The 18,525-nt window shown below is 35.3% G+C and overlaps 1 protein-coding gene across 1 annotated transcript in view; it reads left to right on the forward strand.

Annotated features, from left to right (window-relative positions):
• RGS7 (regulator of G protein signaling 7) overlaps positions 1 to 18,525 on the forward strand; it is a 498,621-nt gene that overhangs the window by 318,371 nt on the left and 161,725 nt on the right. The window contains exon 4 of the mRNA XM_046679301.1: positions 13,849 to 13,899. Within this exon, the coding sequence (XP_046535257.1) occupies positions 13,849 to 13,899 (51 nt within the window). The remainder of the gene's footprint in view (positions 1 to 13,848; positions 13,900 to 18,525) is intronic.

The raw sequence follows: 18,525 nt of genomic DNA on the forward strand, positions 1-18,525 counted from the left end.
ACTTACTTCACAGAAATGATCTTCCCAACTTGAATGGGAGAGATAGTAACATATTTTTGTTGTTGCTGCTGTATGACTGTGTTGTGTAAAGTTCTGTACTATTTATTTTCACATGCATAATCACATTTTGAAAAAGTAAGGATTACCCTGTGAAAACACACAAACTCTCACACACACATACACACACAGATATCCAGAGAATTATTTCTATAACACTGTAATATGTGGACCAGTTCTGTCCAATAGACTTTCTGCAGTGATGCAAGTGTTCTATATTTGCACTGTCCAATACAGTAGCCAGTAGCCACATGTGGATATTGAGCACTTGATGTGTGGCTAGTGTGACTGGGGAATTGAAATTTTAATTTCATCTGCATCTGTTGAGATGATCGTATGATTTTTACCCTTCATTTTATTAATATGGTTAATTAAATTAATTAATCACATTGATTGATTTGTGGATATCAAACCATTCTTGCATTCCTGAAATAAATCCCACTTGATTAACTAATTTAATTAATTAACTAATTAATTAATCTAATTTAGCTGAATTTTCATAGCTACATACGCCTACTTATTGGACTGCAGAGTTCTGGACCATTGGATGGTGAAAAAAAAGTTTTCATCTTACCATTTGATTCTCATTAAGACATGACTAAGGCGGTTTGGAATTTTTCTTTCTTTCTTTCTTTTTTTCTTTCTTTCTTTCTTTTCCTTTCTTTCTTTTCTGTCTTTCTCCCTTTCTTCCTTGCTGCCTTCCTACCTTCCTTCCTTTTTTCCTTTCTTTCTTTTCAGCTTTATTGTTTCATACCTACTGAGGTATAATTAACGTATAGCAATGTTTTAAAGTGTAAAATTTTATAGGATTAACATATGAATGCATGCCTAAAACCATCACCACAATCAAGATAGTAAACATTTGCATCACCCCCAAAAGTCTCCCTGTGCCCCTTGGAAACTCACCCTCCTTGTTCTTCTCACCTCACCCCAGCCCCAGTCACCAGCCATCTGTTTCTTGTCAATCTAGATTAATTTGCATTTCATATAATTTTATGCAATTATAATCATATAATGTGTACTCTTATTTGTCTTCTCTCATTCAGCATAATTTTATAACTTATTTATTTTGTTAACTTATTTTATAAGTTAAAATTCTTGTCTTCTATCAAATTAAAATATAAAATATAATTAAAACAAACATTTCAATTTTTTCTAGATTTTTCCCTTACACAAAACAAAATAAATTTTCTAAAAGTGACTTTAAGATCTTGTGAACAAAATTAGTGAAACAGTTCTCAAAAGTAAATAGAGCAAAGTGAGAGTCTATTTGAATTATGATCACTTGGTTGATTCAATTGACAACAGTCTACCAGATTAATTCTTTATAAGTAAAGCTGCCTTTGTCCTCTTATCAGTAAAAACAGAACTTCTATGAGGCCATTTAATCAAAATTAGCAAACATGTTTGCATTAGAACATTGGTTTTCAAAACTAACAACAACTGGGAAGATTTTTCAGAATATTGAATCAGGAGATTTGTGGGTAGTGTCTAGGCACATATAGTTTTCAAATTTTCACAAGTGATTATAGAGAGGAATAAGGGTTGAGAACCACTGTGATCAGACCATGCGACAGAGCAAGTACCACAGTCTACATTTTCCTTTCACTAGTATAATAAGTGTGCCAGCATAGAAAGGGAAATCTGCTTATTTCTTAAAGTATATCTGCTAATTAAAACTATTAATATACAGAGAGAAAAATGCAATAGAGAGAACACCTCAATAAAAAGAGCAAGGACACATCGCATAAAGAATGTCTTCATTTTGAAGGGGAAGAAATCAGGTTTGAGGGGAAAAAACCTTAACATGGAGCTACGACTTCATGTAGCGGATAATTTCGTACTTCAGCCTCAGATAACCAAATTTCCGAGTGATTAAAATACCAAATATCAAAGTAAATTAAAATATTTTTTTAAATTGTGTAGAACTATGCCTAGGAGGAGAAACATTCTGTTAATCATTCATTTAAGAAATACTTATCAAATGTTTATGCAATGGTCACGTTCTGGTGTTGGTTTCACGGAAGCATTGCGTTTCAGATCCCAAATCTGTGAATGCTGTCCCGCCACCTGCCACAGAGTCAGGCCTCCTTGGTGTGTATATGCCAAGGCACAGGAGCACTCTGTCACTCGCTAGGTTTTGGCATCTAACTCTACCCAGTCATTTACAGTGGTCAACTTGACTGGCTTCCTTTTATTCTTCTAGCTGAAGGCTATTCACTGCCCAAGCCACATCCTAGCTCCTGCTTGGCCCTCTCAAGGAGGAGGAGGGCATGCTCCACACCCAGAGGAGGCCGGCACCCGTGTTTGGGTCCCCATCCCAGGCATGGTTCACACAGTTCCAAGGTCTTATAACATAATATAAAAAATTTCAGGTTTCAATCAAGAATCACTTGTCATACCAAGAACCAGGGATATCTCAAACTTAATGGAAAAATAATTAACAATGCCAACACCGAGGTGACAGAGATGCTAGATTATCTTACGAAGACTTGGAAACAGCTATGATAAAAATTCTTCAGCAAGCAATTGTAAGCTTTAAACAAATAAAAAGCTAGAAAGCCTCAGAAAAGAAATAGAAATTTTCAGCAAAGAAACATAAGCTATAAAGAACCACCAAGTGGAAATTTTGAAACTGAAAAATAAATAACCAAACAAAAAAGCTCAATGGATGGACTTAACAACAAAATGGATAAGGCAGAGAAAAGAATCAATGAAATGGAAGGTGGAACAATAGAAATTACCTAACCTGAACAACACAGAGAAAATAGACTGACAAAAATGAACACAGCCTCTGAGACTTGTGAGACTATAGAAAAAGATCTAACATTTGTGCCTTCAGAGTCCTGAAAGGAGAAGAAAAACAAAATTAGGGTAAAAAAGTACTCAAAGAAAGAATGGCTGAAAATTTCCCAAACATAGCAGAAGACAAAACGTATCAAAAAGCTGAGAGAACTCCACACAGAATACATAAAGCCAATGAAATCCACACCAGGACACATCATTATTAAACTTCTGAAAACTACAGACAACAACAACAAATACTGTGAAAGCTGCCAGAGAAAAATGACACCATAACTGGAAGGAAAAAAGTTGAATGATCACAGATTTATCATCAGAAACTATGGAAGACAGAATTAAATGGCACAAAATTTTTCAAATGCTAAAAGAAAATAATTGTCAACCCAGGATCCTATGCCCACCAAACGTTTTCTTGATAAATAAAGAGGAAATAAAAACATCCTCAGATGAAGGAAAACTAAGAATTTATCACCAGCTGAACTACTCTAAAATAATGGCTAAAGGAAGTTTTCTGAGTTGAAAGGACACAATAAAAGAAGGAAACTTGAAACACCAGAAAAGAAGAAAAACATGGTAATAAATATATAGACAAATACAATAGATTTTCCTTTCTTTAGTTTTCTAAATTGTTTGTTGAAGAAAACATATAACAAAGTCTGATATGGTTCTAAATATATGTAGAATAATTACTTAAAAGATATTACAAACTGTAGATTAAAGGGACATGAAAGAATGTAAAATTTCTATCCTTCACTCAAACTGGTAGGCTGTGATAAGTTATGTATATACGATGTAATTTTAGCATCAACTACAAGAAGCTATACAAAGTGATACCCTCAAAAACACTTAAATAAATCAAAATGAATTCTAAAAAAAATGTTAACACAACCCACAGGAAGGCAAAAAAAAGAACACAGAGCCAAGAAAGCCATATAGAAAAAACAGAAAACGAAAAATAAAATGTCAGACTTAAGCCTTAACATATCAATAGTTACATTAAATGTAAATTGCCTAATACACAAGTTAAGGGAGGCTGGCACAGTAGATAAAAAGCATGACCCAACTCCATGCTTCGTACAAGAAACTCGCTTCAAATATAACAGCATCAGCAGGTTGAAAGTGAAAGGATAGAAGATATATCATGCAAAGTTTAATTAAGGGAAAGCTGGAGTAGGTATATTAATTCCACACAAAGCTTAATTCACTACAAGGAAAAGTATAAGGGATAAAGAGGGATACTGAATAAAGAGCTTAATTCCCCAAGAAGACGTAACAAACAAGTGTAGATTCACGTGCTCAGTGTTGGTACATAGAAATTGACTTTTTATATGCAATTGACTTTTGCATACTCTTTGTATATCCTATATCTGTAGATTCCTTGGGATTTTCTATGTAGAAAATCATATCATCAGCAAATAGGGGAAGATTTTTATTTTTCCCTTCTGATATGTGTGTCTTTTATTTCCTTTTCTTGCTTTGTTGTCCCAGCTGGAATCTACAGCCTTCTGTTAGATAAATGCTTGCCTTATTCCAAATCTTGAGGGTAAAGCCTGCAGTCTTTTACTGTTATGTACAGTATAAGCTGCAGTTCTTTTGTAAATGCTCTTTATCAAGTTGAGAGACTTCTCTTTTATTTCTATCTTTTGTGTTTATTTCTTTTTATGAATGAGTGCTGAACTTTGTCTGAAGACTTTACTGTATTGATTGCTATGATCAGGTGATTTTTTAGCCTATTATAATGGTGGACTACATTGACTCATTTTTTAATATTTAAGCAGCCTGCATGACTGAAATGAACCCAATTTGTCCTGGTGTATAATTACTTTTATATATTGCTGAATTCTACTTGCTAAAATTTTGCTAAGGATTTTTACATCCATATTCATGAGGGATATTGGTCTGTAGTGTTCTTTTTGTACTTTCTTTTTCCAGCTTTGGTATAAGGGTAATAGTATCTTCATAAAATTAATGGGGAGGAGGTTCGTCCTCTTCTATTTTTGAAGTGATTATGTAGAGTTGGCATTAATTCTTTTTTAAAACATTTTGCAGAATGCTCCAGTGAGGGCATGTGGACCTGGAGATTTCTTGTTTAGGGACTTTTGTATTATGAATTTAATTTCCTTAATAGTTATCAGGTCAGTCAAATTATCCATTTCTTATTGGGTGAGTTTTTGTAGTTTGTGTTCTTTGAGGAATTGATCCATTTTGTGTGAGTTTTCAAATCATACGTGTTGAACAGTCTGTAGTATTATTTTATCCTTTTGATTCTACAGAGTCTGTACTGATTTCCCCAGTTTTATTCCTGAAAATGGTAATTTGTGTCTTCTTTCTTTTTTCTTTGTCAGTCTTGCTACAGATTTGTCGATTTTATTGATCTTTTAAAAAACCAGATCTTTCTTTCATTGATTTTCTTACTGTTTTTCTGTTATCAATTTCATTGATTTATGCTCTTATCTTTATTATTTCCTTCCTTCTACTCGCTTTAGGTTTATTTTACTCTCTTTTTCTTGAGTTGGGAGTTCAGATTATTGATTTGAAACTTCCCCTCTTTTGTTACGTATATATTTAGAAGCCAGGCTGGTGGTTAAGACTCTGTGCTGCTCTTATCACCGCTGCCTGGGGTCATTTCCTGGTCAAGGAAGCACACCAGCCATCTGTCGGTTGTCATACTGTGGTGGTTGCATGTTGCTGTGATGCTGAAAGCTATGCCACCGGGATTTCAAAAACTAGCAGCGTCACCCCTGGTGGACAGGTTTCAGCGGAGCTTCCCGACTCAGACAGACTAGGATGAAGCTCCTGGCCACCCACTTCCAAAAAAAATTGGCCATGAAAACCATATGAATAGCAGCAGAGCATTGTCTGATATAGCACTAGAAGGTGAGAGAATGGCACAAAAGACTGGGCGGGGTTCCACTCTGTTGTACACAGGGTGGCTAGGAGTCGGAATCAACTTGACAGCACTAACAACAATTTGTTAGGTACATACACACTTATTACTTATTTCATTTCTTGTGAGTCTAAAGAACTACAGAACCAGAGAAATAAATAAAATAAAATGGTCCCTTAAAGGGATCCTATATCCCCATCCTGAGGAAACAACCCAAACTTCTCTTGATTTTTTACAGTGCTTTTTATCGTAAGAAAGCCTACATCAAGGAACCATTTTTTCCCTTCCTTGCCCTGATTTGTAGAATTTCTCACACTTACTCTCATCATCGAATTTCAGAGACACAAGTGTTTCTCAGAACACGATTTGGAAAAAGCTGCTCTGGTTGATCAGTAATCATCTTGGGCTCTGGGAGAGGGTAAGAAACAATCCTTCAAGTCATCTCAACATCCTTTATCCTCCCATTATTGTCGTCTTTCTTACTTTGCTGGTTTTTGCTGCCCATCTCTAAAGCTTCACAGGCTTTGAAGAAGCACAAAATCCTTGCTTCGTGTCTGAAGAAATCTTTTTTATGATTTATGGAATTTACACAACAAAATTTAAAAATCCAGATAAATTCCCATCATCTTGATTAAATAACCTAGCGGCTCTACCCTATAACTCTAACTCGTTTTCATTGTGCTTTGCCAGAAGGTAGAGAAATAATTCTTCAGAGCACACTAGCAGTAATTGCTATGAATATTTGGGCTTTCATTCCTTTGATTTGCAGATTCAGGTTATATTTACAAAGGCCAATATGTTCTGTAACTCTGCTTTCAGGACAAGGGCCATAAAACTCTGAAGAGCAAGAACCTGGGGCGAAAATGTAGTGAACCAGATGATTTGCTTTTTGCCATCATATCTACAAATGCATTTAAATGTCCTCTTTTCTGCATTTTTAAAGTGTTGTAGACCAATGCTTAAAATGTGTTTCAGATTTACTGAAAGGAATATACTCTGTTTGCTTATTACTTTCCCATTGGTCTCTGGATTTCAGGGCTGTTATTAGCTATGGAAGATTAGAAGATGTGCTTTTATATTACAAGTTTGATCCAGTTTCAAACTGTGATTAGAAGTTAATTTTAGGGGCCAGCCCTGTGGCCAAGTGGTTTAGGTCGCATCCTTCTCTTAGGCGGCCCAGGGTTTTGCTAGTGTGGATCCTGGACATAGACATGGCACCACTCATCAGGCCATGCTGAGGTGGCATCCCACATAGCACAACCAGAAGGACCTACAACTAGAATATGCAACTATGTTCTGGGGGTGCTTTGGGGAGAAGAAGAAGATTGACAACAGATGTCAGCTCACGGCCAATCTTTAAAAAAAAAAGAAGTTAATTTTAATTCTATGAAAGCTGGGTAATCTCCAAATATAGCTGATATATAAAAATCCAAACATAACAATACTTAATTGTATGTTAGTTATTCATTTTAGAAAATAAATTCTTTACTGAAAAAGACATACTCTTATCAAAACACACAATCGCATACACACCATGAAATTCTTTTGAATAGCTCTTTTACTTGCACATGAAGTGTGGCTTTATTCACACTCAAAATATATATATGTATATATTTACACTCTGCTTTTCAGATATATAATAATTTCATATAGAAAACATTTATATTCATAACAAGACAGAATAAAATGTTCATTTCATTCAAAACTTGACATGCTTTTGAGCTCCACCTCCCGTCTCTTTTTGCTTTTTTTCCTGATGGAGATATAAAAGCTGAAGAACTGGAAGGAAGCTGTAGTTTACTTCTATTGTTTGTTTGCCAAGCACCTATTCTTTCTGGAAACGCCTTCCATCTTTCCTCCCACCCAGCACAGCCATGTTTTTGCCCTCTGATCCCACATTTCTTGCCACAGTTGGTTGATGGGCAAACGGGTACCTTCCCCAGGCTGAGACCGTCCATCAGGAATTAGGAATTGTAGTATGAGATTTCAGCCTCAAACTGCCTGCTGCCTTCTATGGAGGAGATATAAACCCAAAAGCTATGGACCGTCATGACCACTTTGTGGATGGGAAACAGCAAAGGCTGATTTTTAGAGAAATATGTCCAGAAAGGAACCAACATGAGAGCAAGAGAGAAGTTTCTGACATCATCAGAGCCCTGCTTCCATTTGTCCTTGAGGCTCAAATGCATCCTTTCTATTTCGTTACAGGTACCTCTTTTTAATCAAAAGTGCCCTAATGAAAGAACTCAAATTTTTTTTGTTACTGTTGTATTAATCTTCGATATTATTAACTTCTCATTTGAAAGTGTCAATGGAGGCGCCTCAAAAAATTAAAAATAAAACTACCATATGATCCAGCAATTTCACTTCTGGATATTTATTCAAAGGAAATGGAAACGCTAACTCAAAAAGATATCTGCATCCCCGTGTTCATTGCAGCATTATTTATAATAGCAAAGACATGGCAACAACCTAAGTGTGCATAGATGGATGCACGGATAAAGAAGATCTGGTGTATATATATACAATGGACTGTCATTCAGCCACAAAAAAAATGAAATCTTGCCGTTTGTGACAACATGGATGGAACTTGAAGGCATTATGCTAAGGAAAACAAGTCAGAGAACAACAAATACCATATGATCTTACTTACATGTAGAATATTTTTAAAAAATCAAACTTGTAGATACAGAGAACAGATTGGTGGTTTCCAGAGTGGGAGGTGGGGGGTGATCAAAATGAATGAAGGTGGCCAAAAGCTACAAACTTCCAGTTATAAAATAAATAAGTCATGAGATGTAATTTACAGCATGGCAACTATAGTTAACAATACTGCATTGTATATTTGAAAGTTGCCAAGAGAATAAATTTAAAAAGTTCTCATCACAAGAAAAAAAATCTGTAACTGTTTATGGTGATAGATGTTAGCTATACTTATTGTGGTGGTCATTTTGCAATATATACAAATATCAAATCTTTATGTTGTACACCTGAAACTAATATAATATGTCAATTATATCTCAACAACAAAAAAAGTGTCCATGCCATTCAGCCAAAGACCACTAGTAACACACCAATGATTAAGTTGAGCTTATGACTCATTGCAGTGAGAGAGAACACACACCATGGGGGACCCTGGGGTGTCTTAGTAACAAAGTGATAGAAAGACTCTATTATAGGATTTGGACTTCCGAGGAATTGTTGAATCCTCAGACTGATGATGGTTGTGCAGTGACATTTAAGACTAGACAGGATATATCGGAAGCCGGACACAAGTAATCACGAGAAAAAAATGGTGTTCTTAGATATTAGCAGTTACTTGTTTGAAAGATGGAGAAATTTAGTTCATTCTTTCAGCTTGACAAAAGGGTAATATGCTAGCTTAAAAAAAATACCTTTATTTTTCAAGCCTTAAAGAAAGTCTGCAGTTTTTAAAATTAAACTGAGTTAAAAATTGTTTTTGCATGAAGAATTTTAAAATTATAACGATTAGACATACACTGGGGTGTTATAAAATGCTGAATGGGAAATACCGTTAGAGCTGATTTTTCAGCATTTTGGCTCCTTTGTGCGTAAAGTATACGGCCGTAAACATTGAGCCATGCCTTCCATAAACATTTAACGGCGATCTGTGGTAAAGCACTACACAGAGAATGGGGGAAATGTAATGAGTAAGACAGTTTCTTTCCTCAAGGGAATCCCGGATGACTGAATCTGCTTCACTCTGCATTCTTTTCTTCTTGTCCTTAAAACTGTGGGTCTCCAGCCAGACCGCCATTGAAACTCAGTCAGTGTTCGTTATATACTACTTAGTCAATATGATGGCAGACAGTCATTGCACCTATTTCAAGGAAGTAGGAATAAGGTTGGAAAAATATTTTCCAGATCTATAGAATGTGTTATTTTTAGCAAGAGATCTTGAGAACAGTTATCCTATCAAAAATGTGGATTATTTATGGTAGCCATTAAATATAATATATTCATATTGCCAACACTGTGTCTGCGTGGTTCTGAGCACTGATCAACAGCATTTAGGCAATGCAAAAAGCCTATTCATTTTCCTGAAAGAGATATATTGGAAAGGTCAATGTCTTTGCCTCAGGAATATTTGGGCCGTTTCCACTGTGGTTAAGAGCCAAAGTTTTCATTAATGGCTTTAGCAGAAATTACAAAAAGAGATTATTTTTGTAAAGGACACAAATCAAAATTATAACATTTTGGTTGCTTACAAAGTCCCCATCTATCACATTCATCAAGGTTTCACAACATTTTCCTTTTAGTGAACTTCTACCTCAGGTTCAGGGTGTGGGTAGCTGTAGCTGAGGGACGCCTGTAGCTGAGGGTGTGCTGTAATCTGTGGAGGGAGTGCGGGCTGTAACGGGATAACGCAGGTTCAGGACAGAGCCTGGTCCAGGCTGCCTCTCTGCGGTGGGGCAGGGCTGGGGAAGCTCCTTCACCACTGGGGTCCATAGCATGGCAGAGGAAATAATCCTGATGTTTAGAGGTCTTTGATTTTTTTGCTTTATTTATGGATGGAATGGTAAAGTGATAGCTTTTAAAAGGGAGAATTATCACTGTCAAGGGTGATTATGGTAGCTGAAAATTAAATGCCTGTCAAATAGTTTTTGTATGACGATGCCATCCTTTTGTAAACTTTCTTAGAGTAGGATATGGAGAGGGGAATCTTGCTGTTTGTTCATCCATTTTTTTAACATTTACTGATCACCTTTTATGGGTCAGGCCCTGGTCTGGGTGTTTGGGATCCAAAGATGAATAGCACACACGCCTGCCTTCAAGAAATTCATGATGCAAAGGGGAAGACAGAAAAAAATTAAGAGAGGATGCTAAAACCATTGACAAGTGTAAGGAATGATGAGGATATTAGTAGGACGTACAGGAGAAACCCTTTACCTGGGAAGGTGAGGTGGGATGGGAAGAGTAGGCTTCCTGGAGTAGTTATGTATGAACTGAACTGTATGGAGTCAGTTGGGATTAGTTGAAGGGAAAAGAGGTGGAGATGGAATAGCATTAGCAAAGTCGTGGAGTAGGAGACAATCCTCTTGTTAGAGTATGGGTCCTGGAAAGCCTAGTGTGAGTCTAAGCTTTCCAGAGGCTGTAATCACTGAGCTATTTCTTCTGTCTCCTAGCGTGTAGCATAGCATGACATTTCTTTGCTAGTCTCACACTGTAGCTAGTCAATAGCTCTCTTGCCAACAATTTTTTTAAAGAAAACAAAATATCCTACGTGTTACTCAAAGCTCCTCAATAATAACGATAAATGGAACTCCCCAAAATTCTGGATATATACATTTGTACATGAAAATTTTATCAGATCTGCTCATTTATTCACTAAACATAAGGCTGACAAATTGCTAGAAAGATGCCATTCCTTCCTAGACCCCTCCTGGCTATTATGCTCCCTTTTAAATTTGAATGATAGTTCTCAACATGACTATGATGACATATTTCTCTTTCAATCTTCTGGTTCCATTAAGATGCTGGAATTTTTCTCTTTTTCTCTGTCTCTACCTCTCTTAACTGGGAGTTAAGGTCTTGGTATCATAGATGCAGAATAGGTAAATATGGTGACTTTGGGTATACGTTTAACATAAAATAATAATTCATATTGTTCTAACTTAAAATCGTAAGTATATTGGGGTGCTCACACAAATAAAACTACTGCAGCATTTGCTAAATGATATCGACAGGTGGTCAAATTGACTCTTTCAGAGATGAACTGAAAATATGACTGTAACAGAAGTACCCAAAACTAGGCTAGGAAAGAAAGTTTCCTGTTTCCAGAATTAAATGTAGTTTCAAATTAGGTTTCTTTGTATTTCTTTCTGCCTAGAAAAAAAAAGAGAGAGAGGAAAAAAAAACTTTTTTTAAACTTTCTCTAAGAGCATTTTTATATCATTTTTCACACTAAGAAAAAGTTAGAATCCTGGAACCAATGTTTGACACTCTTCAAAAGAATGGAAATTTTTCAGTGACTGCTCACATGTGTTCCCCAAATAGATGCTCAAATGTGAAAAATGAGCAGAGTGCCCAAAGGCGGTGAATAAAATTTGGGTACCTGGAATTCAACACTGGTCAAGTATCACCATATCCATATTTGACAAGCTGAGTTCCCCTTCTCTTTTTAAAGAGAAGACCTGCCTCAGGATAACTCAGGCTATAAGGTTGAACACAACACTTCGTAATGCCCGTACTCCTGTGAGTGGTTTCCTTCCTTCCTTCCTCCCCTCAGATCTTCCTCTAGGATCTAGATGAATCCATCTTCTCAAGCGCATTTAAACCAATGGCAGCTGTAAAATGAACAGTTATAAAAGGATACAAGATAGATTCAACACTTGAAGTTATTTTAAAAATGCATGCGTGTTGAAATCAATGTTGGATGTTAATGCTTTCATAACTTTTAGGACATTTTTGTCAAACTTGATAATCAAGTTTATTTTGAAATTAGTTCTGAACTATTTTGCCTCAAGCAGCAATTATCTAGCTTTTGTTAATGTAACTCATTTGCCAGATCTCAGGTGAGTAGGCTGCAACTTCAGCCAGTGCCCAAGAGGTGGAAATGGAATCTCAGTTCACACAAAATTTCATTCATGCAGCCTGATGTAGCTCACTGTGTATACGTAACTATTTTAATACATATTTTTTGCTATTTTATGTAGAAGTAAATTATGCTGAAAACAGGTAAATCAACGCCTCTTCCTGAATCTCCCATTTCTGCTTGTATTTTCATCATTCTATTTATTCACATGCTCCTGGACTAGAGACCTTGAGTTCTCTTTTATTTCTCCCACTGGCCATCCCCATGCCGAAATAGTCTCCAAATCCTGAAACAAGTCTCTAATTTTGCCTTAATTTGCTGTAAACTGAACAAGTTCAGGACCTTATCCTTCAATCCTGGATCACGACCAGAAGTGTTGGCTGCCCTGCTTTCTTTCTGACTGGTCTAGGACACTTCACATGCATTGCCAGTCAAATTCCCTAAACTTGCTTTGATAATGCCATTCTTCTGCTCAAAAAATATTGCATATCTCTTTCACTGCCTGACTTACAGAAAAAAAAATCCAAGTTCTTTAGTCTGGAACTCAAGACCTGCTGAATGTGTTGTGAACACTTCTATTAGTTTCAAGTTCCTATTATTCCAAGCACCTAGTACATAGAAAGTGTGCAATAAATAGTTTTATTCACTTTTCTCTGCTTTTTAACTCTGATATAGGCCCCTTCAACAATTAAGTTTCTGTCTTTTTCATATATCAAAATCTAGTTCAATTACATTTTCTGCAGACTCTCTCTCATTTCTTCTGTGTGAAGTGAAACCATATGTTCACTCATGTTTTTTATTCATCATATATTATTAAACTCCTGCTATGCTCCAAATACACAAAGATGAATATGATACCCTGCTTCAAAGTACTCCCCCTAGTACTAATCAAATAAACAGCTGTGACATTGTGTGATCATCACTACAAGACTACACAGATTCGTGGGGTTCCATGGAGGGTGTTGTAAACTCAGTGGACAGAGGTGGGGTGTCAAGGAAAGTTCTATTGTGTAAATGAATCTTGGATGTCTTGAAAATAGTGAAAAGATATTTCAGTCAAAGAGAATAGTATTATAAAGACACAGAGACTTGAAACACACAGGAGTGTTCAAAATCTGGCAACAAATTTAGCTTGACTTGAGAGTAGATACAAGGATGGGATGCGACAACCAGAAACGAGACAGGGACCATCTTACAAAGTATTGGTTGTGCCATGCTAAGAATTGGGCTTGAACCATAATAGGCACTCAATGAACATTTATTCGATGAACAAATGAATGAATCACTTTATCCCCTACTAGTATATTACATCTTTATGTATAAATATTTCATACTTAATAATTTACCAGTTTGTACCTGGGCTCAGTGAAGAAAAACTAGGTATTCCCCCTCTGTTTTCAGAACTCCGTACGTGGCTGATCTTTAATCTGTTACTATAAAAATTAGAAACATTCCTACTAATATGGGTGCCAAAAGTTGAGTTCTTAAATTTAACATATATAAACATGTTCACATATCTTTGTGTTTTTCTTTTTTCTTTTTCTAGGGTCAGACATTGTTCAATGGTTAATAAAGAACTTAACTATAGAAGATCCAGGTAAATAAATCATCTTCCCATTGATAGAATTGTTTTCTTTGTGGCTTTAAGAAATACGTTTTTTTCAGATCTAATGTGACAAGCAAGCAAATCTGAAAAATTATGATTACATTTAGCTATGCTTTTAGCATTTATACAAATTTTATTGTAGTCAACATATATTTAATTAAATTTATTTAGTACACTTTTACAATTGTTTGCATATTTAATGCCCTGTCTCATAACATTTGATTCAGGTGACTAGCAGTTGTTAGAATGGATGAGCTGTATATATATACCCATAAATCCATAAATAATTGTACATAGAGTTTATAGCAAGTGATTATGAACTAATGAAATTTCTCTTCATAAAACACATAAATAAAAGTAAATCTCCTTAACTTTTAATTTTTCCTTAACTCCATTTTTTCATGAGGTTTGAAAACAATGTTATTCATAATTCCAATTTTTTATTATACCTATGTGATTTTTTTAATGCTCTTATTTAAGTCACGGGCTTATTCACTGTGGTGGACATTATGTCTATTCTGCAGCACTAAACTAGTTTCCAGAGTTTGGGGGCAGTTTCTACCAGCCCACGTTTTGCATTGTCTGGAATATATTCCTCCATTTATAAGGCATTTGATGACTTAAAAAAATATATCATGTAAGTTCCTTCACATCTGGCAAACAAGTCGCATCATTGAAATGAAGCTAAGCTATATATCGTTTAGAGAATATGCTGAGACAACAAGAAATAAAATAAAAATTGGGGATTACAGTGACTGAGAATGCCACGGCAGAGAAAGATGGCAATACACTAACTACACAACACACTGTCCCTTTGGTTAGAAAAGAATCTGGCCTGGCTTTGCCCCTGCCTCTGGTGCTTACACCTTAGAGTGGTACACGGAGATGCAAAGTTTTTATTTTTCCTCATTTTGAACTAACTTTATCAAGCCATGCCATCAGAAAATGTAGCTCTATTTCTGTACATAAACGCATATGTAAATCTTCTGCTCATTTGTTCCATGAACTTTTCAAATACTTATCCTAGTAGGTTAAATTAGATTAAAACAGTTAACTAAAGATGAAGCAGCCATTACCAGCATCATATTATTACTAAGTGGAAGAGGAGATAAAGATGGGGAAAGGAAGCCACAGTCTCACCAAGTTCACATTTCAGCCCCACCTCAGTGGCATGCCTGACTTTATAAGCTGTAGCACCAGACAGAAGCCCCCAGTGGTAAGAACATATTGGCACAGTCATTGATGATCAGGGGACTACTTAGTGATTTGCAAAGAATATTATTGCACAAAGGGTGAAGTGAATTCAAAACAGTATTTTTTTTTTGCAAGATAAGGCTGAAAGTGTACTTCAGTAATGGTCTGAGAAGCAGGGAAAATATACAGATATAATAAGCTAGTAAGAAACAATCATTATTTATAATTTACACAAGATATCATTTTACCTATAATGTGGAGGAAAAACTGATTTTATTTGCTTCCTCTACAGTTTAAGGAAGTAAAGCTTCATTAGAAGGTATATGAAAAGATAAAACCAATCATAGCCTGGAAGGAACATACATGTTCTTTAGTTGTTTTTATGACAGGTTGAAAAATTAATTTTGGCTTGTGGTTTTGAATGAGCTAACTCACCCTCTACATAGTGAAAGGCTCTGTTCTAGATTTTAAGAAGAGTAAGAATGTTCTTAAAGAATGTTGATGATTGTTCTGAAGACATAACAGACTTTGCACACAGAAAATAAATCAATCGGGCAACATGATTCTAATTAAATATGGTCAAGAACACAGCTGACATCGAGAAAGTTACTTTGATGGCTGCTGTATGAAATTAATCATACCATTTTTGAACTGCTCCTAAGGAAAGACTAAGTAGTTATTGTAATACCAGGTTTAATTTTAACCCTAGACATTCTCTGAAGATATTTAAAAATGAGAGAGAAACCCATGCCAAGCTTCTATCTTGTGACTATCTGGTCATCAAGTGGCTGTTTGAAGACCTCTACAAGTCATTTGAAGTTCTAGATGTCAATAATTTGTTGAAAGAGGATTTTGTGGCAAGTTGCAAGAAGAGACTAATGCCTGGCTGTGGGAGCAGATTAGGATGGCCCATTTGGAGACAAGGGGAGAGGTTTGCTTGATCTTCAGGGTCTTATCCAAGACCAATGAGTCCATATTATTTGTACACTTAGTGTTCAATATTTTATTGATGAATATTTAATACCTTCCCACTTCTGTTATAGCAATTCAGTGCACGTTTAGCTGAATATTTTACTGGAGATTTTGGTTCTATTAGACAATTGGCCATATTGTATTATTCTTTTAAAATAAAGTGGATTTGAACCTTTAATTAATTAATTGTATAATTAATTGTATAATTAATTAATTAATTCAGGATTATTTTCCGTTGTGTTACATACGCACACATGCATTTATATATCCATGTAATATACACACAGGATTAGTCTAAAATTTTTGTTTTCTTCTACCTCTTGAGTCCATTTTCACAATTTATATGTCTCTAGGAAAAGTGTATTTCTTCATTGATTTATTCACACTTTCATTCATTTAACACATATTTTCTGAATTCTTACTATGGACCAGACACTGGGAACGCAGGATGAACATTCCCTTCTTGAATGACTTGGTTGTCTTTGGCTTCCAGGATATCTTACTCACAGTTTTTCTTGTTTTTCACTGGCCACACAGTTTGGCCTTGGTCTTCTGTGATGGCCCTCCACTCCCCAGCTGATCTATAAATGTCAGAATGTTCAGGTTTCTATCCTAAGTCCCTTTCTTTTCCATATACACATTGTGGCTAAGTGACGTGCCAAGGCTCCCAAATTCAGAGCTTTCATGCTGACTGCTCCATAGTGCTTGATGCTCATCTACCTGATGCCTATGCCTCCTCTTTCCCAAAGGGTCAAACTCAACATGACCAAAGCAGGAGCCTGGTTTACCTCCTCCCGCACATCTCCTCCCATCTTCCCCAGATCAGTTACGAAACTGAGTCTTCTCTCCAAGAACATGCTGTGTCTTTCCGTTTGTTCAAGTTTGTTTTGCGGTCTTTCAGGAGTGTTTTAAAATTTCCTCCTGTGGGTTTTGCGTATTTCTTATTAAGCATATTCCTAATTATTTTATTTTGTGTTACTATTATACATCGGTTTTCTCTTCCATTATGTGTACTAACTGGTTATTGTTTGTACATATGAAAATTATTGATTTATATATGCTAATTTTATTCATCACCACTTTGCTAAATTTTATTCTTGTTAGTATTTTAGCTAATTTATTGTAAATCTAGAATATTTCTTCCAGCAGTTTTTCAGGATTGTCTGTGGTAGTTCAATTCCTGAGCCCTTGCATATCTGACAGTAACTTCTATTGCCTGTGTGTATGTTGATGACCTGGCTAGACATATAGTAGATGAAATAAACTTCCCTGTTTAAAACACTGTAGATATTGATTCATGGCTCTCATGCATTCAATATAGTGGTAAAATCTGAAGAAAATGAATTTTTCTCATACATATGAGATTTTTCATATATATATATATATATATATGCACATATATATATTTTCACCTAGATTCCTAGATTCCTGTAGTGTCTTTCCTCTCTTTAAATTCAAAATATAAGTATACAACTGCCAGAGGTTTATACTTTTTTTTTTTTGGTGTATTTGTATTATCTGCTGAATCATTTAAATCTGTTCATTCGGGTTTTCTTAAGTTGGAAAAAAATTTCTTCTTATTCTATTATTTAAGCCTCATTTTCTTCATTTATAAAATAGGTATAATAATTGTGCCGACCACTTGATTCCTTCCTGAAAATTAAATAATTAATCTATAAAGCTGTTACTGCATCTATTACATGGTAGTTGCTCAGAAAATATTGACAATTATAGTTATTTTTGTATTCATTTTTTGTTATATATAATTATTTTCCCATTTATTTGTTCTGGTTTATTCTTTTAAAATAATATTTACAAGTGTGTTTTATTTCATTCTACACCCCAGTTATGATTTTCTTCTTTTTCATTCTTTTCTTAGTTTTTTCCCTTCCTTCTTCATCTAGGTAAACTTATTAACTTTGTACATTATAGCATTATTCTGATTTTCTTCACTGGCAATTCAGCTTTTTATTGCTGCTAATAGAGAATAAATCTATTATTACATTTTTAACTTCCATAATTTTTCTTATCTTCTCAAGTTCTCTATTTCTACCTGCTGTTTAGAAAATTCCTTTCTAATTACAGCACTTGCCTTCTGTCATTTTTTGTGTTTTATTACATCAATGTCATTCACTTTTAATGTTTGAATTGCACATATAAGATATTGTCATAAGTTTACTTTATATCATTTCTGTCTTATAAATGTTTGTGGGTTTGTTTTGTGAGTTGTTTTCCCGTTTATTCTCTCAGACATAGAGGATTCTGCATAGGTCTGACATTTCATTATTGACATGGAGGATGGATTGTCCTCAGATAACTCAATGCCATAGTTCCCTTTATTGTAGCTGCAGTGCTGGTAATATTAATTTGCATTAATAGGTCCCCTTTTTTTGACAGACAGAGTATAGTGGGGAGTGAGCTGGGACTGTGGGTAATCCCAACCTCAGGACT

This window comes from Equus quagga, chromosome 12 (genome assembly GCF_021613505.1).
Source record: "Equus quagga isolate Etosha38 chromosome 12, UCLA_HA_Equagga_1.0, whole genome shotgun sequence".
NCBI classification, from domain to species: Eukaryota; Metazoa; Chordata; class Mammalia; order Perissodactyla; family Equidae; genus Equus; species Equus quagga.